Genomic DNA, 24707 nt, shown 5'->3' with positions numbered 1-24707 from the left:
TAATAAAGCCCTAGTTTTTAAGACTCTATGTGCGGTGTAATTCACAGAGATCCTAAGTGGGTAAAGGACATTCCTTGAACTGCTCGGGTGGTTGCGGCTCTTGCGAGCGCAGCCGAGCGAAGCCTCTGTCTGCAGAGTAGCCGCGTTGAAACGTTGCTACGGCAACGGTACTCTTAAGTACCACGTGATCACCTCATGTTCCTACAGACGCGGGGCGATGGGATAATACAACCACTGATTGTGAGAGTAACGGGTTGTGAAATAGAAATCAAATCAATTTTGGGGCATCGTAAAATATTACCATTAATTCACATGAAGCAACACGGAGAAAAATAGAAAATAGAAATAGAAGGAATCCTGTGTAATCAGGAGTACTTGAAATTGAACAGGATAGCAACAAGGATTAAACGAAAAGGGGGAGCCAGTAAATATGAGGGCGTCTCCCTGATGGATTCAGAGTAATGCTAATAAATTGGGGCAACATTGTCGCGGGAGGTGACGCCAGGAGGCGGCACCTTGGGTCCCAGACGGGTTGTCCGGGAGGTGCGACAAGGCTGCAGAAGACGGATAATACATGAGAAATAAGTGCAAATGACAAACACACTACAAGGGGGTAAATCAATTTTGGGGCATCGTAAAATATTACCATTAATTCACATGAAGCAACACAGAGAAAAATAGAAAATAGAAATAGAAGAAATCCTGTGTAATCAGGAGTACTTGAAATTGAACAGGATAGCAACAAGGATTAAACGAAAAGGGGGAGCCAGTAAATATGAGGGCGACTCCCTGATGGATTCAGAGTAATGCAAATAAACTGGGGCAACATTGTCGCGGGAGGTGACGCTAGGAGGCGGCACCTTGGGTCCCAGACGGGTTGTCCGGGAGGTGCGACAAGGCTGCAGAAGACGGATAATACATGAGAAATAAGTGCAAATAATAAACACACTACAAGGGGGTAAATAAAAGGAGGTAAAGTAGGATGTTCAAACGTACACAGTAGTACTGACGTTCAAATAAGTCAACAAAACAGCAAGTGAGTATAGAGACTCACGCAAAACTAATGTACAAATTGAAATAAAATAAAATGAAAATAGAATGCTCAAAACATCATACATGTTTAGGAAACAGTGGACCACGGATGTTGCATGAGTATAAACAGTGTTAGGCTAAAAAATCTATTCAAACAGGAAATACATCACATTTCAAATGAAGCAATGGTAATTAATTTCCTCGTTAAGACCATTCAACGTAAGGCTGCCGAGTTTGTCGATCCAAAAGGTTTCCCTGCGGTTCAGTCCCAAACCCAAATCTTCATGTGGGTTGTTTTTTGTCAGAGTCTCAAGGATCAGGAATCTTATTTGTGTTAAGTTGTGACGATTAGTGACCCAATGGCAGGCCACAGCAGAGTTGGGGGTTAGCATTGCGGATGCAGGACCGATGTTTGTTCCACCGTGTTTTGGCTGGTCTGGCCCACATAATACTTCCCCACATGGGCATTTGATGCCATAAACGATGTAGGCACTGTCGCAGGTGCCAAATGTTTTGAGGAAAATCTGCTTGCCTGTGCGTGGATGGTGAATGACATTGCTTTTAATTACCAAGTTGCAGTTCGTGCAGTGGAGACAGGGATATGTTCCAGTGCATTGAGTGATGGGTTCTTTCAATGGTGGTCTTGTGTGCACTAATTCATCCCTGAGATTTCTACTTCTTTGGTAAGCGAACACTGGAAGTTCACTGAACAGGTTTTGTACCCTTATGTTCTTGAAGATGCTCCAGTGTTTCTTAATAGTTTTTTTGATTTTGTTACTCTGCACGGAAAATTTGGATACATATACAGGTGATTTGAGCTCTCTCTAGGTTTTCTTTAGAGTGGACAACAGAGTGTTGTGATCTAAAGCGTTAACCTTTTGGACTGCTGAATCCAGTTCCTCTCTTTTGTTGTGCTATGCAGTCTTCCGGGTCGCTGACAATCTTCTTAACACGTAAAAGTTGGCTGTATGGGAGATTCTTGAGTAGGCTAGGTTGATGAAAGTTCAAGCGGTGCAGTAAGTTGTTGCGGTCGGTGGCTTTCCGAAATAGGGTCATCCTGTAACCTGTTTCCTTCTTCTCAATCTTGACATCAAGGAAAGTAATCTTGTCGCATGATGTTTCTCTAGTAAACTGAATGCGCCTGTCAATGCTATTAAGGTACTCGAAAAAGGCATCAAATATCGGAGTACCTCTCCAAACTCCAAAAATGTCATCAATGAATCATGTCCAGAGATGAATGTCTTTGTTCCATTCATGTTTGCTGAGTACATGATCCGTCTCGAAATTTGTACATGAAGCAATTGGCGTATGAGGGTGCCAAAGGGCACCCATTGATGTACCAGAGGTCTGTAGAAAAAATTGATTACGGTATTGAAAGTATGAGTTCTCAGCGATGAATTGAAGAAGGGTCAATATAAATTCTTTCTGTGCTCGGATATCGGGTGTTTGCAATAATAACCATTCGACCGATTCGATTCCCAGGTCATGCGGTATGGAAGTATATAAGCTCTTGACGTCAATGGTAAACATAAGGTGGCTTTGTTGGAAAGTTGTGGAGTTGAGTTTCTGTAGAAAATGGGTAGTGTCGAGAATGTAAATCGGGGTTTTCAGTATCAGAGGTTGTAGGAATAAAATCGAAGTAGACGCCTAGTGGCTGGTTGATTCTATCCCTGCCTGCGACTATGGGTTTTCCAGGTGGTTTGTTCAGATCTTTATGGATTTTGGGTAATGTATAAAAGTTCGGGATTCTGGGGTAGTTATTGTTCCAAAATGTGTATGTGTGTTCGTTGATCCAATCTAATTCCAAGGCTTTGTCCAGTAGTGTTTCCAGGTTCTGTTTTATTGAAATGGTCGGGTCGTGCTCCAAGGTGGAATATGTAGTTCGGTCTTGTAGTTGTCTCATGCACTCTGAGTTGTAGTCAGCTGTGTTCAAGATAACCAAAGTGCCCCCTTTGTCTGTGGGGCGTATTGTTGTGTTCTTATCACCGTAGAGTTCCTTAATGAGTTTCATCTCATGAGGTTTGAAATTCTTGTGTGGAGGAGTTTTGTAGCTGATACGTTCAAGATCCCGAGTGACCAGTTTCTGAAAAATGTCAATAGACGGTACTGTAATGAGCCGTTTGAATCCACTCGTTGCTCTGAATTCTTGCAAATCTGGACTGTGATGGATTCTCTTGGGTTTCTAATTCTTCAAAAAAGATCTTTAGTTTAAACTTTCGGACACATTTGTAAAGTTCGATCTTGGTTTCGAATAATGTCGTGCCATAGGTAGGTACGTAATTAAGTCCCTTCTGTAATGTGTTCTCTTCTGGCTTACTAAGTATCCTGTCGGAGATGTTGATAACTAAGTTTTCCTTAGCTGTATTCGTGTTTGAGCTTTGTTCCTTAGATTGCCTCCTCCCCCTGTGGGTTCTTTTGGGCGGCGCCTAAAAAAGCCGAAGTTGATGGTGCTTGTGTAGAAGGACTGGTTGTTCTGTTAGAACCCTCTGCCGTTTGTTCTGTGGGGGTTTCTGAATCCCTCTGTACCTCAGAGTCGGAGCTGGAGGTGTTGTCTGATGGATATTTATAAAGCTTTTTGGGTACTACTGGTCCATACTTTTCCATCCACGTATAGACTTCTTCATTGATTTATTCATGTGTCTCGTTTGAATTTTTTTATTTTTTTCTGTTCCATCTCGGTTTTGTAATCCTCAAGTTTGGTGTTGATGTCTGCCAGAATGATATTGTACTCCTCTTTACCTAATGAGCCAACTAGTTATTTTTCAATATCTTGGATCTCCGTATTCAGAGAGGTCAAATTCTTTGAAAGTTCTTGGATGGTCAGTAAAATCAGATCTAAAGAGCATTTGTTTAAGATAGCCTCCCACTTGCGAACAAACAATGCAGGTTACAATTCTCTCCCCGTTGGTCCCTTTCACAAGGAGGGCATTTCTCCTGCTGTCTCTTATCTCCTTCCCCACAACCTATTAGCTGTTCGCAATGTGATTCACACCTCTCATGACTGCAACCTTCAATCTGCCTTGATATCTCTGGGCTTTGGCAATGCAGTAAATGATGTCTCTTCTCGGAATATCTTCCTGTGGGAAAACTGTATCCCCTTTGTTTTGATTTTGCCCTTCTTTGGCTTAGGCAATGCTGGTTCCAACGTTCTCTTACTGGATCTCTCTTTTCAGGCAAGTCACATTCACTTCCTTTAACAATGTCCCCCTTTTTTGTGTGAGAAATGGGGGTTATCATATACTTTTTGCCGCCTCCCTTTTGGGTAATTACATTCAATCTGTTTTCTTTTAAATGTTCGGCATTCAAAAACTGCTTTCTTTTGAGGCGGTCTACGATGGAGTGCCTCTGGGTCATATAGTTCAGGACAACTCACTGGTTTCTCGTGTCCTCTCCTCCGGACCGGCTTATTATGGTTTGCTGCTTGTTGGCACTTCTCTCGCTGTGGACAGTCACTGTCTGCCTCGCACTTCATATACTGACTCTTGCTTGAGCTCCCACGACCCCACACGTGCTACAGGGCAATATTTGCACTGGAGAACATAGTGTGAGGCAGCTGAGGGCATCCTCCCATCTACGTCCCTTGGATCTTCCTCTCAGGTGGCCATGGAAAGTCCATCGCTTTTGGAACCTGACCCTGGGGGTGGATATGCGAGTAAGGATCGCCTGGGTGGAAGGACCTCAGGGAGTGGGAGGAGGATGTATTTGGGTGAGACACGGTATCCCCTTTCTCATATCAGAATGAGTCCTACTCTCCCCCTGACTTCATAGGGTATTGTTATATACACACACACACACACACCGTTAAGACTGGGATGAGAAAGAGGCAACTAGGAGCGATGTAAACTTCTAGTCAATTTCACCACAATGGTACTGAGACGAGGAAGTTGACTATGAAGGGTCAGGCATGTCCAGTTAATTGGTAAAAGTGTGGTCAGGCAAAGGACTCGCACCTGCAACCCCTTGAAAGGCCACAGGTGCTTAAAAGGAGATCCCAGCAGCATTGAAAGGTGAACCTGCTGGATTAGAAGGACGCAGCTGTGAATCGAGAAGCAGGCTGGAGAGGGACTGGTGGAGAGGACGCTGTGCATTGCAGGGGGTTGAGAGAGGCACTATGACCCTAACAGGCTGTGAGGAGGTTGGAGCCCCTGCAGTCTCCTATTCCGCTTGTTCCCAGCTGAAGCTGGGAACACAGAAGACTCCAAAGAGCCATTGGCCACTGAAGCTCCCGACATGTATCCGGGAGTGAAGCCGGAGAACAGAAGGAAGATGCCCGGAGGAGCAAACAGGCCCCAGTGAGGGTGAGACAAGGAATACTTATACCGAGGAGCACCATGGGCAGGAACTGGACATTTTCTGATAACGATTGAACAGGAACCTATACAAATGGGGTTTTGAACCCAAATGAGAGAACACTGAAGATATGAAATACTGTGAAATTACAGCACAAATGGAAAGCGGACAATGTGCTATTGTGTGAAAAACCATTAAGAAACATTGATGAACAAAGTGAAAGTCCATAAGGAATACTTATGAATTAAGTGAAAAAAAAGTGTGAAAGACAAATTGCTGAACTTGAATGGACAATCTGAAAGCAAGGTGGTTGACGAGGATATACACCACAGAATAAAATGAATGCAAGTTGTGGCAAAGCCAAAGGAATGCCAAGGAGAAACCACAGCATATGTTTGATAATGACACAGGTGCAAGGTGGAAAACATGTGATGGTCACGGAAAACCAAGAGCATCACAAAGTGCCAAGGGTTATCGGTTGCGTGACCTGTAATGGGTGGACCGTGTGGTCTGACAATTGCACCTAAACCGAGTATCCCGACTTGGGAAAGAACTAAGAGAAGCTAAGAGATAAAAGCTGTGTGGTATACGTGTTGAAGTAAAAGAAAGCATCTGTATGAACTGTTACAAAGTCTCAAGGATTATAAAGTTAACTGGAAATATCATTGAAAGTCAAGACACTGGAATTGCGTTGCACTTGAGGAAGGGAATCATGAGCCTTTGTGTGGCACTATTTGAACTTGGGGAAGGGGAAGTTGAAACAAACCATAGCTGGAAGAGCTCTGAACTTTATTTTGAACACTGTTGCTTTTGGTGCCGACATCCCTATACATTGTATATCTTTAGTTCTGAGGGTATGTATAGGTTTTGAACACAGACAGACTTTTAAGTTGAAGTTACAGACACAGATGATCCTTAGTTTCTTCAGGTAGGGAAATCCCACCTTAGAATAGGGCAAGTAAGGCCTTACTCCATCCCCACATTTAAAATAAAAATACTTTTTTTTAGACAAGCAAATCTGTTGTCTGTGTCTTGCTTCATGATGCCAATGTTTACAACAGGTCGATACCCAATTTGTTGTTGCCCGGGGGCTAGTGGTATAGCAGGGATAGGTACATCAAACAAAAATACATAGAACCACCAGCTACCCCATCCTCCACTTTTTATTGCTTAGTTGCCTCTAAATGCCTTTGTGAGCAGTTGAATAACTTACTCATCTATATGCTCTGGCATGGTTCAGAACAAAAGCATATTCAAACCATATTCAAGACCTTCTCTCTTGTTAAGTAAAATACATCTTTTTATTACAAAACCTCTAAAACATTCTTAAAAACACAACAGATGCCACATATCACAGTCTAAAGTGCAATAGGTGCAATTGTGCAAAAACTGGTTTAGTTTAGAGTGCCAAGAAATTGTGCTTCATGATGCCTTCACAGTAGTCGGACATGGAGAGTGCGCCACTCCTTCGGGACAGCGGGGCTCACCACTGATTCCCACTGCATGCCCTCTGCATCTACAGTGGACTACGACCTCTGACAAACCCTTAGTACGGCATCCTGCTTTTGGCAACACAGCTGCGACAGCTTCTAATTCTTCTTGCTTCTTCTAAAATTCCTGCTGCCACAGCATTCTCTTGACCTGCACCTGAAAGGCCTTGGAATATTTAAAGGTCCCGCTCAGGTATGAGTCATTGGAACAACTAGACCACTCACTGTGGTCTAGTGACTCTGTGCCCCTCTTCCTTGACTCAGTACTAGGAGAATTATGGGACTTGAAGTGCTCAATGTTCCTAGTTTCATTAATGAGGGAATTATAGGTTCTCTTTTAGGTTTACTACTTGAACATTTGGGAAGGTCACCACTATTGAAGGTACTAACCTTAACACCTTGACTCTGATATATGTCTTCTTCATGTTTACAAAGAAGAGGTTTACTCTTGGTACTTCGGATAAGTCTGGGAGGTGAGGTCCTAAGGAGACAATATGCCCTTAAATATTCAGGCGTTAATAAACATTCATTCTCAAAAGAGGATGAATACTGCATCAAGTGTTTCTAGGCATGACAAGACAAGGTAGGGAAGACAGGTGGAGGACAAACAAACGATCTTACTAGGCCTTGTGTCATTCAGATCAGGCAAGCACAGGGGGAGGGAAGGGGGAAGTGTAATCAGGGATGCATTGCTCTAAGTAAGTGCAGCCAGGGCAGCGCAGCTCTGGGTAAGTGCAAGGAGGCAGGGGACTGTATCGTTTCAGATACAGCTCCATGTGCGCAGTAAGCCCGGAGGAAGTGCAGGAGCTACTGGACGTGGAGGAGCCTGGTGCCATTGAGATTCTGAGGGTAGCCAAGTTCTTGAGCTGCTTCCGAAATCTCAAGTGGGCTGGCTGAAGTTTAAGAGGGGAAGGGAGGCCATTCCAGAGGGAAGCACCTGCACAGGAGAGAGATCTACCACACACTCTCCGCCTGGAGAAGCGCCTGACCCTCAGACAGTTAGAGGAGGCTACTCAAGGGCTTAAGAAGGAAGGTGTCTAGGGAGAGATAGTTGGATGTAGTGTCGGCCCCATCCCCAGAGAGCCTTGTGGGCGATGCAGAGGGTCTTCAACTTGATCCTTGCAGCCATCAGGAGCCAGTAGAGAGATTTCAGGGCTGGAGAGATACTATCCCTGGGCTTGAGGCTAAGGACAAGCCTTGCAGTCCTGTTCTGGATTAGTTGCAGAAGGCTGATAGGAAGGCAGATTGAGAAAGAGGCTTTTGCAGTAGTCCAGCCTGGAGAGAACCAGGGCTCTGGAGACAGTGAGCTTCTGGGGGAAAGTGTGGAAAGGAAGAACACCTCTGAGGAGATGAAGCTGGTAGTGGAACTTCTTAGCGAGGTCTGTGATGTGAGGAGAGAAGGAGAGATTGAAGTTGAAGATGACGCCAAGGATCTTTGCCTCACAGCTAGGCGCAGGAAGAGGGCCCAAGGAGGTTGGCCAGAGTGAACGAGGGAAAGGGGAAGCAGGGGTCCCAATGAGAAGGATCTCAGTCTTAGAGACATTAAGGCAGAGGTCATTGGAGGTGCACTACTCCTGAATCGCAGATAGACTATCAGGAATGAGCAAGAGAGGCGAGGAGACTGAGGGGAGCCTAGAGGAGAGGGGAGTGTCATCCGTATAACACTGAAAGTTATAGGAGAAGGTAGAGATGATGTGGGCCAAAGGGGCCAAGTAGACATTGAAAAGCCAGGATAAGATGTTAAAGCCCTGTGGAACCCCACATGAGGAGAGAGATGTGGTTGAGAGAAAGGACCCAAGTTGGACCTGGGAGGGTAGGTGCAGGAGGAAAGAGGCCAACCAAGCCAGGGCCTGATCTGTGATGCCCAGGTTCTCACGAAGACGATTGATCAGGATGGCAGGATTGACCGTGTCGAAAGCAGAGGAAATATGAAGGAGGATGAGAACAGAAGGAAGGCTAGAGTCGAGACTAGTGAGTAGATCTTAACGGGTGTTCAGGAGAGCAGTTTCTGTGCTTCTGGCTGCTCTGAAGCCAGACTGATGGCCGTGGAGACAGCCAACAGATTCAGTGTGGAGAGTAAGCTGGGAGATGGCCAGCTTTTCCAGGAGTTTGCCCAGGAAAGGAGTGATAAAGATCAGGTGATAGTTTGCCGGACAGGTAGCGTCAGCGGAAGGTTTTTTCAGGATGGGGTGCACAAGGCAGTGCTTTAGTGGGAAGGGAAGTTCCAGTGGCAAAAGAGTGATTGCAGAAATCGGCCAAGGCTGCAGCGAGGGTGACAATGTGGTCCTTGATGGTTCTGGAGGAGCAGAGGAGCACCTGCTTGAACGACACTTTCATTCTGATCATATTTGTCTAGAAACATCATCAGGTATGATTGAAGAGAAAGAGGGAGAGGAAGAGGAGAGAGAGGACAGGATATTCAGAGTTTTAGTGGTGAAGTAAGAAACCAGAGCCATGCAGCGGGTCCATGTTGTTAGACGCTGCAGAGACGTGCGTTTGGATGTGGGCTCTCTTCTTTGACATGACAGAGACTGGCAGCCGGCCAATTTGTCAGATGATGCGCCCGATGCCCCTCACTTCCACTCAGCCACCCTACACTTGCGTTTCATGGTGGCAAGGGCAGAGTCATAGCAAGAATTGCACTTGTAGGTGACAGGGACAAGGACATCCAGAGTGTTAGAGATAGAAAGGTGTAGGATGGAGAGGGCTGTGTCAGAATGTGAGTCAGCAGAAGGCGTAGGAGGAGGAGAGAAGGTAGCAGCAAATTCCTCCACTTACACACACTTCATGGGCCGGATGACCGAGAAGGTAGGTGGCACTTCTTTGGTCGGGTTCACCTGGGGGACAGATAGCTTCAAGTGGGAGGAGAGCAGAAAGTGGTCAGTCCAAGAGAGAGGAGTGGTGAGAGGATAAGAGAGGGGGATGTCTGAGGAGATGAGAACATAAGGCTTGCGTGTCATCACTCTGACAACACGCTGATTCGCTGTGCATTCTTAGAATCTTAGAGTAGTCATCCAGCAGCTAACTTTGTTTTTACATCTGCAATTAGCTTGTTACATCCTCGCGCAGATACACGCTGTGAATTGTTCAATGCAGCGGTGTCTGTTAAACGTGCAGGTTAGCTTTATTGTTTTTGTTAGCATTACTGAGCAAACTTACACTATGATCGCGCATTGCGCTTTGACATCACAGCGCATACTTTGTACAACTTCTGGGTTACCCTGCGTTTGGCTGCTCTGCATCCAGGCACCACTAGCAGAGGCAACAACACTTCAGGAACTACAGTTTCCAGGACACCCGGCTCAGCTCAAATAGAAACGTCAGGCGCTTCAGTGCCGGTGCTTCTGAGCCAAGCCGGTCTTCTCCGGTCCTCGCGTCAGATGCGTCGGATGCGACCCGCGTAGCTAACCCCATTTTGGACAGAGGTTTTTCTCCTTCTGATGTAAGAATGGATCTTATAAACGACAGGAAGGTGTTATATGACATGCTATGTCAGCAACGCATGGTGGTGGTGCAACAGGCAGTACAGAACGCCATGCAAGGAAAGAGATTACACGCGCAGGATCCCGTATATGCTTTACCACACTCTGAAACCCAAGCCTCGGTCAATATCCCTAAAATACACCAAGACACCAATAAACAATACAAGAAGAGGAAAGAGGAAAGATATCCACCCGATATTACGGGAAAGCTCTGCCAATAAGGCAAATAACAACAAAGAGTTAAAAGTATGCCTACTGAATACTACGCGCCCTTCGGGTCTGGCGCGCGCTATAAATAAATAAACAAACAAAGAAACAAATTAGATCCATGAAAAAACATGCTCTATGCATCCATGACCTAATCATCGAGGATAACTTAGACATGCTATGCCTGACAGAAACCAGGCCCTAAGAACATAGTGGCCCGACAATCGAAAAGGCAGTACCTGAGGGTTACACTATCTTCCATAAAAACAGGGAAACATGGAAACATGGATTGGGGGTGGCGTGGCGGTCATAGTCAGGGACTCTATTCATATGTTCCCATCTACAATAAATTGCCACGGATGTGAAGTACCTCACCTTAAACACACACCCACCAATAATAAATCTATCAATGTGCTTGTGATTTATAGACCGCTCTCACTAACGAGGAACTTTAATCATGAAATCATCCAGCAGCTTAACAACCTTAAAGGCACGAAAAAAGCGACGCTAGTACTGGGAGACTTAAATAGGTGGAAAGGAAACCCCGAGGATAAAGAGGCAATTGAATTGGAAAAGGCATTAAATAATATTGAGTTCTCCGTACTTAACTCAAAACCTACGACTGCTAATGGGAACCAACTAGACTGGGTAATTACCCACAACCTTGAGGCCCGAATGGAAAAGACCACCCCTTGCATATGGCCAGATCACTTCCAAGTATTCTTCTCACTATTTACAAAAAACGGCCAATTGAAAAAGAGCAACAAACATAAAAAAATTCCGAACAGGAACTATAAGAAAATAACCACAGCACAGTTAGAGCAATGCCTTAAAACTATCCTGGAGGAAAGCTCAGTGGACGACACATGTAAGGACATTGATGTTAAATACAACTCACACTTTCAAGAACTAGTGGACCGGGTGGTACCCATCAGGAACAAGCTGGTCCGACCTAACAAAAACCATAAAAGTGGTTTAATACGGACTTAGCGGAGCTGAAAAGAGAAAAGAGGATATATGCAAGAAAGCGCCCTCTCAGACCATCAATGACAAGTGGAAGGGTATAGAGAAGCAATATAAAAATTGCATTGTAGAAGCAAAAAATAATTCTTTCAATGGCCAGATATTATTGGCATCAAATTCGACCAGCAAGCTGTTCGAAATAATGAAATCAATAGAGGAACCTAAGTCATTAACCCCACCAATCGTGCCTTCACAGGAAGATTGTGAAAAGGTTCAAGAGGACTAAGCAAATAAAATAAAGAAAGCCAGAGAAACAATACAAGCAGCGCAGGCCACATCACAAGGCCAGTGAAACCTACCCACCCAGTTAAAGCCACTAAGTAATCAGGACAACTTTGAATTTCAGCCCATCAACACAGAGGAGATGCTAAAGTTTTTAGCATCCATGAAACCAACCTCCTGTGCAGAAAACGTTCTGCCCCATAACATAATTCTGGAAAACAAAGAGGTCTTCGCACCCTTGTTTACGAGGATGGTAAACTCCTCATTCAGAGATGGAATAATACCAGAGGAACTGAAAACAGTTACCATTATACACCTAGTGAAAAAACCAGGTCAGGACCCAAAGGACCCAGGCAATCTGTGCCCTATAGCTAATTGTAACGTCTTCCTTAAAATCATGGACAAGGTGGCTACTGGACAGTTCCATACCTTTGTTGAAGCAAAGGACATCTTGCATAAACAACAATCTGGGTTCAGGACGCCACACAGCACAGAGACAGCTATGCTGGATTTACAAACCCGCATGTTGAGCATTACGGACAAAGGCAAAACGCGTCTACTTGTGCTATTAGATATAAGCGCAGCCTTCGACCTGTTAGATCACAAACAGCTGCTGTGGATTTTGGAAAATGTGGCTAACTGCTCCCCTCAAGCCACCAGATGGGTAGTTTCTTTCATATCGGGTAGGAAGTTTACGATCCATTGGGGGGAAACAATCTTTTCCGAAACGCCCATAAATTGTGGCATTCCGCAAGGCGCTAGTCTATCCCTGCTTTTGTTCAACCTCTACCTGAGGTGTCGCTGCATGGTGCTCGATAACATATGAGCTTATTTCACAAACTATGTAGATAACACCCAGCTGGTGGTGGAATTAATCAGTTTTTACATCAATGACAGTGCCAAGGTAGTAGCCATTTATAACATCATTGTAAGACTGGATGGAGAGGAATTGGTTGTGTCTGAATGTGAGTAAGACAGAGATGATGATCTTTGGCTCACTCCAAGCTCGAGCTAAGCTTTGCCCAGAATTTAAGTCTTTCACCATCTAAGACTCCTCCATTACTGTGAGTGAGAAAGTGAAAATACTTGGCTTATTCCTTGAAGCCTTGATGAGTGCCGAAGCACAAGTCACATGGTTACACAAAAATTGCCAGTACTACCTCTATCTCCTTAAATCTATCCGACCCTACTTAAGTGAGGAGATCTGTGCCACCATTTCTAGAGCGAGAATTCAATCTCGGCTAGATTATGGAAATGGACTAATGTTATGTGCAAGCAAGGGTTGTCGAACCAAATGCCAGATTATTCTAAACAATGCTGTGAGAATAATAAAGAGGAAAACAAGGAGAGAGCACATCACCAATGATAGAATAGCTCTCCACTTGCTTGCAGTCGAGGATAGGATACACTTCAAAAGCATGGCATTAGTACACAGATATTTGTTTACGCATGCCCCAGCATATCTCAAAGAAAGGATCATCCACTATGTCCCAACAAGATCCTTAAGATCTGTGGCTCTGGGTCAGATCAAGTGCCGATCTTTAAACGGTTCAATGGCCTGGGCATGGCTTTTCCTGTGAAAGCAGCCCACATTTCAAACAGAAAACCAGTTGAACCAAGGCTCGAAAGGAACTACAACATCTTTAGGAAAATGCTGAAAATACACTTTTTCAAGTGAAATGATATTGGGCCTCATTACGACCCTGGAGGTAACCATGCCGCTTTTTGCGGCATGGCTACCCCCATTCCGGGTACCGGGTACGGGTTCCCTGAATGGGGAAATACCTGGCCATTCCGACCTTGGAGGGCCCGGTATTTCCCCATTCCGGGAACCCGAACCCGGTACATCCCCATTCCCATTCCCATTTCAGCCCCCATAGTGCTCAACGGGAATGGGGATGATGCTAACAACGGGCCCGGTAATGACGGCCTGTTGTTAGCATCCTGGTCAGCTCACGGGACCCCGCTAAGGACGCCTGGTTTTACCAGGCCTCCTTAGCGGGTCCCGCGAGCAGACCTTGTAATGAGGCGGTAGGGGTTAACGGGCCGGCAGCTCTACCGGCCCTGTTAACCACCTAACGTGTAATGAGGCCCATAGTCTACTCTCCCTCTTAGTTAAGCTGATCTTGCGTCCCGTTTTATATGTTTGTCCTTTTATCTTTTTGGTGCTCCCTGATGCCTGTGGGCTTCAGCGCTATATAAACCTATGAATAAATAAAATAAACAAACATCCGAGGTGTGCCTGGCAGAGTGTGACGGGCCATAAATTGTGGAAGAGCCCTGAGGAGGGATTCTAAACATCCAGGTGGGTGTTAAGGTCTCAGAGGAAAAGAAGTTGAGAGGTAGAGGCAAGGAGAGAAGTGAGGCCAGCCCGCTCTGAGAGGATGAGGGCGACCTGGACAGGTGGCCTGTAGATGGTGGCCACAGTCAGAGAGAGGCCAGGATAGATAGAAAGCCTGCAGACGAGGCATTCAAAGGAGGAGTAGGCCTGCGTAGGAATGACAGAAGCAGTGGTTCACTCCGGAAAGATCATCTCTTCTCCACCTCTGGGATGGTTGGCTCTGGGTTTGGAGAGGATCTTGTAGCCATCAGGGAGGAGAGTGTCAAAACTCCTGACAGAGCTGGCCGTGAACCATGTCTCAGTGAGAGCGAGGATATCCTGGTCCAGTTCTTCAAGGAGGTGGCAGATGTCAGAGGAGTGTTTGACAGCAGAGAAAAGGAAGAGAGTAGCGACACTGAGCAGGTTGCCACATCTGAAAGACTTCCGTGGAGGGGTACAGGCTTGAGGTACGCCCTGCGGAAGTGGCAAAGGGGCCAGAGAGTCGGCACAGGAAGAAGAAGGTGATGGCAGAGTAGCCAGAGAGGATGAGGAAGGTGCCAGAGAGGCGGTGGAAGAATGAGGCAGCGGAGGAGCCCGAGAGGTCCTGGTAGGAGTAGCAGGAGAAGGAAGGAAGTTGATAAGACGTGGGAGACGCCTATCACCTATCGAAAAGGTGGAGGTAGGGCTGAGAGCCCTGGACCAAGACGGTGCCATTCAAATAGACATTAATGATGGTCTTCGCGGAGTGGAAAGGGGCCAGGAGGGCCTCCCACCGAGTGCCCCCATTAATGGTTGAGGAGGAAAAATGAGAGAGACAGAGACCATATAAGGGGTGCATAGGTCTGGGGAGGGAACGACAAAAAGTATGTCAGTAAGAGTCTGTCTGGAGGAAGAACTGATATGTGTATCAGCAATAGGGAGGCCTGGGTTGGAGACCAGGATGTCCATCTTGAACTTCTTCCTCCCCAACTTTGTGAGAGGGATAAGACAGGAGATGGAGTAGCAGCTGGAGAAGATAGAGGAATTGGAGAGGAGCACATGAGGAAGCAGGAGGAGAAGGGAGTGAAGAGAGAAGTGGGACGCACAGCCCAGCACTGCACAGTACAGCGCTGCACAGCAAAGGATACACAGAGGGGGAGAATACACAGTAGGGAACACACAGAAGAGGCAGGGAGGTACACTCAACACACAGGATCTCCCAGCATGGAGGGAACCTGGGGAGTGGAAGAAACCTAATGAGACACAGTTAACAATACCACAGCTAACACAAAGCAAATCCAGATTCAACTTTCCTAAAAGGAGGGGGAAAAAACTAGTTTCCAAAAACAGCAGCAATGCCATGGGTGAGTCTATGCATGGGGAGAGGTGGGAGGATAAACAATGCAATTTGTCAATTTACCAAGAAGCCTATGTGTGCTGCAGTAGGTAACATGAGTGGTAGTGACTAGGGAAAAATATGTGTAATCGTCCCCCTGAAAACCATCACTCAATCTATGGATAGGCGCAAGCATAAAGCAAAGCCATTATCACATATGTTAAAGGACCATATTTAGTAAGCAAGTGTCTCTTTTTCTCCAAACCTGGCGATGTTATTTAGATCGCCTGTTACATCTTTAGCTTTAGTGGGATACAGATTTACTGTAACATTATTAGTGCACAAATAGCCCAAATGTTTCAAAGATAAGAGTGATAAACATTATTCGAGTAAACTCTAGCCTCTCTTCAAGGGTTTTGTCACATAATTCTCAGATTTCTTAAACATACCTGGTCAGCTTTGTGCTAGTCCAAAAGCTATGTGCAAGATTACCAGAGTTCCTGAAGCATCTCAGAGAAAGGGCCTCATAATTATGTTTGGGGTATTCATTCCAGAAGTACTACCAAACTTGACTACCATTACAATGTGGGGTAAAGATGAGGTAACAGGAATGGTCTGCATGATTTACAGTCTTGCTGACCCTGGAAGTATTCCCAAGTTGTGTTTCCTGTTACAGCATATAGCACTGCATTGCCTAATGCATTTGCGTAGAGGAATTAACCCTCAAAAAAAAGCAGGAAGAATTTGCAGACATTCAATTCTAAACCATACCAGTGCACAGAGGTAAAATAGGTGCTATTCAGATATGGCGCAGGTGTTACCATTACTGCTAAAGAGACCCAAAGATCAGGTGTTAGAAATGGTAAATTAAAGACATTATGAAATGATGTATAAGCGAACAGAGAATGTTTAGCCCAGTATTCAGGAATAACTGCATAATGTTAACTTCCTAACAATACATACAATTTTCTTGCAACCTCACAGGTTCAGCATCAGAGAATTTAAACAATAATTCAAATTGCAAATTGAATGCTTGGAAATATACAATTTCAAACAAAATATGTACCTTTACTTTCAAAAGGGGACTCCTCCTCTTGAGTGGCAGTCTCTGCTGAGACTGATGAGTAGGGAGAATCTGGCTGCACATCTGTTGTGTAACTCTCTTCTATCTGCTCAGTTTTCTCCTCCCAGGAGACTTTATGTTTTTTTCTTTCATCCCAAAGGGGGAGTATCGGCTGCAATCCAGCTGTGGGGTGTACAGAACTTTTCCATTCATTCTCCTCTTCACCACGCTTGATGTCCATAAGCGGAAACTCGATTGTACCAGCGGAAGGGAGCTCCATTCTGGGCTTAGCCCCAAAACACTACAAAATGTGCATAGCTTCAACTGCAGAAGAGATTGAAATAGCAAATAATATGAACGTAATGACCTCTAGCTCTGCCAAATCATGCACGCAACTATATATTGTACCTTCCAACTATTACAAAGACTGCAAAATATGGTTGGTGTCACCATGCAATGAGAAATACTTCAAGGATCTTTATATCAACAAATTTAAATACATTGGGCCTCATTACGAGGAAGGAGGTAGCCATGGCGCTTTTTGCGGCATGGCTACCCCCATTCCGGGTACCGGGTCCGGGTTCCCCGAATTGGGAAATACCAGGCCATTGCGACCCGGTCCATCCCCATTCCCATTTGAGCCCTCATAGGGCTGAATGGGAATGGGGAGCATGCTAACAACGGGCCCGTTAATGACGGGCCCGTTGTTAGCATGCTGGACCACTCGCGGGACCCGCTAAGGATGTCTGGTAAAACCAGGCATCCTTAGCGGGTCCCGCGAGCAGACCTCGTAATGAGGCATTAGTGGGTTATCGGGGCCGGCAGCTCTACTGGCCTCGTTAACCCCCTACCGCCTTCCTCGTAATGAGGCCCATTGACTTCTATAAACGCATTGTCCGTAGGAAATAAAAGACAAGCGGGTGATCAGGTAGGACCTTACAAAGCCTGCAAGGGAATCAGGTCAACGTGGAAGAAATACTACCTAGATTTATGATTATTAGCACCCAAGTGCTCAGCATATCCGTCCTACACCCGGCTCTGCCTGTTCCCCCTCCTCCCCGGACTTCTGCCTCATCTCGAGCCACTCAACAACCTCCGCCCCCTCTCCTTGCCTAAACATGGCTCCTCCTCCAGGGCCGCACCGCTCGACTTCCTCTTTCTGCCATGGAAATTGAGGAGGGGCTCCCAGCGGAAGCCGCCTTCCATCTCTATGACAAACATGACTCCCCCAAACTCTGCAAATGATGCAACGCTGCCCTTTTTTTAATTGCTATTAGCACCTCGTAGTGGTAATGGCAATAATCACACATTCCATGGGCTTCACTGGCCCGGTAACAGCAGCTAAGGCCCTCGCTTGTGCCTTTAACTTGGGCATCAGGTCGTTGGCCAGTGAAGCCCATCCAACGCATGATTATTGCCATATTATTAGTATTGTTATTATTAGGGTATTTATTCATCACAAGCCTAGTTTCAGGAAATATAGAATGCTTTACAATCATGGGTGGAAGAAAACAATGAAGAAACCAGAGAAACAAGGGAGCGTGGAGCTAACAAGAGGGAATGAGGAAGGGCCGCCAATTTGTCAGCAAGGGTTCTACAAACAACCAGGGGAAGAAACACTGGGGAGAAGATCACCCATTAATACTAGTCTAAAGTAATGTAATTCAAGACAATACCCAAACACTTGGCAATCTTTAACATCTAAGAACGCTCAGCTCGGAATGTCCCGAAGGGCTCAAAACTGTAGGATATTTTAAGTTTGGAGTCTCTACGAATAAACAGCTGTACCATTGCACTTTTCAAATCGGAATTTAGATATCTGCACAAAGCGGGAGGTTCTTGTAGTACTATTTAAGAAACAAATAAGCAATCTTGGAAATTGAGCATAAAGCTTAAGGGTCGAGGAAGGTGCTAAGCAAATTACAAGAAGCGTGGAAGCAACTAGCCACCGTGCAGACTAACCGAACTGAGTAGCTAAGCAGATCAGGCAACAAATTTGATGAAATGGACAATAAACTCTGCACCAGTTGAAGGCTAGACAGACCAATAATAGAGTCAGGGAGCTGAGGGACGCAAGGGGAGTCGAGCATTACCGGCGGCGATGAAGCAGCAACTATCCAGGCTTGTTTATGAACAAATGCACTCTAGTGAAGCCAACAGAGGGGAGGAGGTTGCTTTCCTCCAGAGGGTACGGCTACCCGGTTTCACAGAAGATGAGAGACTGTCACTGGAAGGAGCAGTAACAAAAGAGGAAGTTATGCAGGTGACAGGAGAGCAGAAACCAGGAAAGTCACCAGGGTCTGACGGCTTCACTGCGATTTTCTATACAAAAACGTATGCAGGCTCTGTTGCAGCCCATGCTCGACACATTCAATGTGTGTGTAGCCCAGGAACGTCTTTCAGCCGCAATGAGCGAGGTGATAATCTCTCTCTAAGCAGGGCAAAGACCTGGAGTGCTGCGCCTCACATCGACCCAATGCCCTCCTAAATGCTGATGCAAAAATATATGCTCCCATTCTGGCTACAGGGATTTAAAAAGTCTTTGACAAACTGGTGCAGGGTAACCAATGTGGCTTTGTTGCAGGGTGTCAAGGGGCTGACAATGTGTGCAAGGTGCTGAATCTCAGATGTTTCTCAAAAGCGGAAGATCTCCTCCATCCCGATATCCTTGGATGCTGAGAAAGCTTTTGACAGGGTGGAGTGGGGATTTCTGCGGAAGTTAATAGGCTGGATGGGATGTGGCTGTCAGATGGGCAGCACCATATAACACGATATGCACAGCCCCCACTGCGAAAATGCAAGCTAACGACTTTCTCTCAGGGAACTTCAGTGTCTTCACAGAGGAACCAGACCGGGGTTTCCACTCTCCCCGCTGCTGTTGGCAATGGTGGTGGAGCCATCTTGGGAGTTAGATATGGAGGAAGCAGATGCAAGATTTCGGTCTTTGTGGATATGAGATAATATTGCATTTGCAACGCGCCTATGAACAAGTGTTTCAAGGCGCAATGAGGCGAAGGAAGGGGAACAGAGGGAGGATAGAGACAATGACCTTACTAGGCCATGTGACATTGAGATCGCGCAAGTACAGGGGAGTAGGGAGGGCAAAAGTGCCAGGGGAAAGGTGAGGGGGCAGTGCTATACATGGGATCAAAACAATAACAAGAGGTGCGGTCAGCAGCTGGCATGTGCAAGCGTAGGTGCAGACAGCAGGTGTACAAAAGTGCAGGTTGGGGGACTGTAGGGTTAACAATACAGACCCAAGTACAAAGGTTGCCGGGAGGCAGTGCGGGTGTGCAACTGGGCGGGCAACGACCTGGCCCGGAAATCAGAGGGTATCCAGGTGACCAGTGCAGTATCAGACAGGAAATCAGCAGGGGAGAGGAAGAGAGAAGGCAGAAGCAAAGAGGAAGGTATTGAGATGCTTCCGGAACCAGAGATGGTTCTCCTCAGGAGGCAGAGAAGCTGTTCTAGAGGGAGGTCCCAGCCGAAGAAAGAGATCTACCACGAACTCGTTGCTTGGAGAAGCGACTGACGCTGAGGGAGTTGGAGGTGGAGGACCAAAGAGCTTGCGTAGCAAGGTATTTACGAAGAGCGAGAGATGGAGGTATTGAGGACCCAGGCCGCAGAAGGCCTTGTGGACAATGCATAGGGTCTTGAACTTAATCCTTTCAGCCACTGGGAGCCAAAGCAGAGATTTCAGTGCTGGAGAGATACGATCCCTGGGCTTGAGGCCAAGGACTGTTCTGGATGGGTTGCAGAGAGCAGAGAGTACAAGCAGGCAGATTTAGAAAGAGGCCTAGAGAGAACCAGAGCTCTAGAGACAGTGAGGTTCTGGGGAAAGGAGATGAAAGGATCTCTGAGGAGTTGCAGTTGGTAGTCTGACTTCTTAGAGACATCAGAGATGTGAGGAGAAAACAAGAGTGTGGAGTCGAAGATGACCCCGAGGTTCTTAGCCTCACAGGTGGGAGCAGGAAGAGGGCCAAGGAAGGCCGGCCAGAGAGTGATAGTAAAGGAGGGTGCAGGTGTGCCCATGAGGAGAATCTCTATCTTAATGGCATTAAGGCAGCGATCGTTGGCAGCACACCACTCCTGGATAGCAGGCAGACAGTTAGAGATGAGAGAAGGAGAAGATGTGGCAGAGGGAGGCCTGAAAACGAGCTGAGTGTCATCTGCATAGCACTGAAAGTTGGAGCAGAGAGTGGCAATGAGGTGGGCGAGAGGTTCTAGGTATTGGTTGAACAGCCAGGGAGAGAGGTTAGACACCTGGGGAACACCAGAGGTAGAGAGTGAGATAAAGGAAAGGAAGCACCCAAGTTGGACCTGGGAGGGTCGATCAGAGAGGAACGTGGTCAGCCAGGCCAGGGCCTGATCAGTGATACCCAGGTTATCACGGAGACGATTGAGCAGGATGGCATGGTTGACCGTGTCAAAGGCAGAAGAGAGATCAAGTAAGATTAGGACAGAAGGGAGATTAGAATCAAGGTTAGAGAGCAAATCTTCCTGGTTGTGCAGGAGAGCAGATTCCGTGCTTCTGGCTGCTCTGAAGCCAGACTGATGGTCATGAAGACAACCAACAGATTCAGTGTGAAGATTAAGCTGGGAGACGGCCAGCTTTTCCAGGAGTTTGCCCAGGAAAGGAGTGATGGAGATCGGGTGGTAGTTAGCCGAGCATGAGGGGTCGGCTGTGGTTTTCTTGAGAAGAGGGTCTGCAAGTGAGTGTTTCAGGAGGGAAGGGAAGGTTCCAGTGGTGATGGAGTGTTTGCAGAAGTCGGCCAAAGCAGAAGCCAGGGAGTCAATGTGGTCCTTGATGGTTTTGGAGGAACAGGGATGAACCTGTTTTGTTGAGACTTTCATAGATCGAACTTGTCTAGAAACCCCATCTGGGGAGAACAGGGAAAAGGTAGAGAAGGAGGGAGGAGAGGTGGCCAAAGAAGGGCCAGAGGAAAAGCAGGGAGTAGAGATAGGAGGGGGAGAGGAAGAGAGAGAAAGAGAGGATGTCCTGAGTTTTAGAGATGAAATGAGAACCCAGAGCCGTGCAGAGGGCCTGGGAAGGGACAGGAGAGGGAGAGACTGCAGCAGGATTGGCCAGTTCCTTGCAGATTTTAAAGAGTTCGGCCGAGTTGTTAGATGCCGCAGAGACGCGGGCTTGGATGGGAGCTCTCTTCTTGGTGCGGACAGAGAGCCGGTATTGCCTTTGGAGCAGGCCGCAGGCCAGTTTGTCAGAAGATGTACCGGAAGCATGCCATTTCCTCTCAGCCACCCTGCACTTGCGTTTGAGGGTGACGAGGTCGAAGTCGTACCAGGAGTTGCACTTGGCTTTGGGCTTCAAGTGGATCCTCATGACAGGGGCAAGAACATCGAGAGTATCAGAGACAGAAGAGTGGAGCATGCAAAGATATGTGTCAGAGGGTCTGGGGGTGTATAGAAAGTGGCGACGAAAACCTCAACTGATACACGCTTCATGGGTCGGATAACTGAGAATGTGGGTGGCAGTGCTGGAGTTGGCTTGGCATGGGGGTAGAGAGGGTAAGCTGCGAGGAAAGGAGAAAGTGATCACTGCAGGAGAGAGGAGTGGTGAGAGGGATAGAAAGGGGAAGGTCTGAAGAGATCAGAACATCCAGAGTGTGCCCTGCAGAGTGAGTCGGGCCAGAGGGGAGAATAGAGAGTGAGAGAGAGTCGCAGAGGTCGCAAAAGAGTCCAGAGGAAGGACAGGAAGCATCCAAGAAGGAGTTGAGTGGTCGAGACCAGGAGGGAAGAGGAAACGTCTGCCCATTCAGAGAGGAAGGAGATCTGACCAGGTAGTCGATAGATAGTAGCCACAGTAAGGGAATGGCTTGGAGAGAGAGAGCCTGCAGACGAGGCATTCGAAAGAGGAGTAGGCCTGCTTAGGAATGACAAGATCAGGAATCCACTCGGGGAAGATCACGGCTACACCCCCTCCGGAACGGTTGGACCTGGGCATGGAGAGGAACTTGTAACCATCAGGGAGGAGAGTGTCAAAGTTTGTGATCGAGCTGGCCGTGAACCATGTCTCGGTGAGACTGAGGAAATCGAGATCAAGTTCTTCCAGGAGGCGGCAGATGTCAAAGGAGTGTTTGACAGCTGAGCGAGAGTTGAGAGTGGCAATATGGAGAAGGTTGCAAACATTGAAAGACTTCCGGGGGAGGGGTACATATCAGAGGTACACCCTGCGGAGGTGCAGAGGGAAATCGAGGGGGGGCAGAACAGGAAGGAGGAGGAGGCAAGGTAGCCAAGGAGGAGGCAGAGGGGGAAGGCAAGGAAGCCAAAGAAGGGTGAGAAGGGACAGAGGGAGAATAAAGGAAATTGATAAGGCGCGGGTATCAAAGAGAGGAAGGTTGACCTGAGGGCCCTGGACCAAGAGTATGCCATTCAGGTAAACATAAATGATGACCTTAGAGGAGTGGAAGGGGGCTAGGAGGGCCTCCCACCGAGTGCCACCACTAATGGGAGAAGAGAAAGGAGAGAGCACAGAGACCATATGAAGAGTCCATAGATCTGGCGAGGGAACGACAAAGAGGATGTCGATGAGGGTTTGTCTGGAGGAAGCACTGGTATAGGTGTCAGCGATAGGGAGGCCTGTGTGGGAGACCAGGGTATTATGAGCTTCTTCCTACCAGACCTAGTGAGGAGAGCAGGATAGTTGATAGAGAAGCAGTTTGAAAAGATAGGAGAGACAGAAAGCACCATAGCGTAGGTGGGGGAAGAGGAGAGAGGAAGAGGGGTAGAGGGGAAAGGTGGAGGGGAGACACTAGGGGAGGACACAAGGAGGAGTGCAAGCAGACAAGACAGAAATGGACAAGACAATAGTGGATGATTGACTAAGTTAACAAGAGCTCAGATGGAAGAGCAGGCAGAAAACTAGGCAGTCCAGTATGACATTCTTCTCATGCTGTCAAAACGAGAGACCGCTCTCCCGGCCCTACAGCGGGTACTGGAGGATTTCAGGGAAGCCTCCGGATTCAAAATCAACATCCTAAAATCAGAGTTGCTAAACATAAATGTGCAGAGGGAATGCTGGATGGAATTAAGGGACAACTGTGGGTTGCAGGATGCAGGGCACATCCTTAAGCACATGGGGATCCAGATCCCAGCTAAACTGGGTGACTTGTATAAAGCTAACATCCCTGGGGTTATAGCTAAAGTTAAGGAGGACATCTGATCCTGGAAGCACCGAGCGATCTGATGGGGTGGGCTAGCTCCATCAAAATGAATGTGCTGCAGAGGATCCTTGATGTCTTTCAAACCCTCCCTATCCATATTCCGGCACAAGTCCTTGAGGGCCTCCAAAGAGACATAATAAGGTTAATATGGCAGGGATGGAAACCTAGAGTGGCACGAGCAGTGATTTACTGTATGTGGGGGAATGGGGGCATGCCGTGTCCCAACCTACTTTGCTAGTATAAAGCTGCCCAGCTACGGATACGTAATGAATGAACATGCCCCTCAGTTAAGAAGGCGTGGGAAAGGTTTGAGGGGGGTATAGTGGGTCAGCCGCTGAGGAGAGTTATTTGGCTCCCTCCAAAGAATAGGCCACTGGCGGTGAGAGAGCTGCCAGCCATAGCAGCGAAAATGGCAGTATGGGATAAGGTAGCAGTAAGGAGATGGCTCACTACCTTCCTGGGGCCTGCATCCCTGATTCAAGGGAACCCCGAATTTACACTGGCCAATGGCAGTAACAGCTTCTGGAGGTGGGAGGATGGGGGTGCGAGTTTGTGGGGCAGAGGTGCCGGTATAATGATGTTCCCAGAATGCAATGACTCTTACTGGGTAGATGAAAAGGAGATATTTAGATATTGGCTGATCAACAGTGAGGTGCACGGGTTGGCCGCTCGTGACTTTACCGCATTTAAGACCCTGTTGCACTGACCGACATCCTCCAAGGGTCTGATCTCGAAACTTGATCATATTCTAATTACACAAGACAAGTCACAACAAGGTGCGCACATTAGGCCTTGTCATACGGATTTGGGCTGAGCCTTACATCCAAAAGAATGAGGGCGTAATGGGAGGAAGATGTCTGGCACCACAATCTGCGCTCAGAACAGGGTGCAGCTATATCAGATGCTTTATAGATGGTATCAGACCACGGTTAAAGTGAGCAAGCAACATAAAGGAGAAATGTGGTTGTGCTGGTGGAGCAGGTACATTTCTGCATGCATGGTGGCACTGCCCGAATCGGTAACACCTACTGCAAGATGGTTTTTCAGGAAATGTGTGACATTTTCCACAGACCAACAGCGAG

At 47.0% G+C, this 24707-nt stretch overlaps 1 protein-coding gene across 1 annotated transcript in view; it reads right to left on the bottom strand.

Annotated features, from left to right (window-relative positions):
* SH3TC1 (SH3 domain and tetratricopeptide repeats 1) overlaps window positions 1-24707 on the bottom strand; it is a 493452-nt gene that overhangs the window by 393389 nt on the left and 75356 nt on the right. Inside the window, exon 2 of the mRNA XM_069632025.1 lies at window positions 16448-16768. Within this exon, the coding sequence (XP_069488126.1) occupies window positions 16448-16724 (277 nt within the window). The 5' untranslated portion in view covers window positions 16725-16768. The remainder of the gene's footprint in view (window positions 1-16447; window positions 16769-24707) is intronic.

The sequence above is a fragment of the Ambystoma mexicanum genome, chromosome 6q (assembly GCF_040938575.1).
Source record: "Ambystoma mexicanum isolate Mex_15411 chromosome 6q, UKY_AmexF1_1, whole genome shotgun sequence".
Lineage (NCBI taxonomy): Eukaryota > Metazoa > Chordata > Amphibia > Caudata > Ambystomatidae > Ambystoma > Ambystoma mexicanum.
The sequence above is the reverse complement of the archived record's forward strand: the minus strand, read 5'-3'. Positions and strand labels throughout refer to the sequence as shown.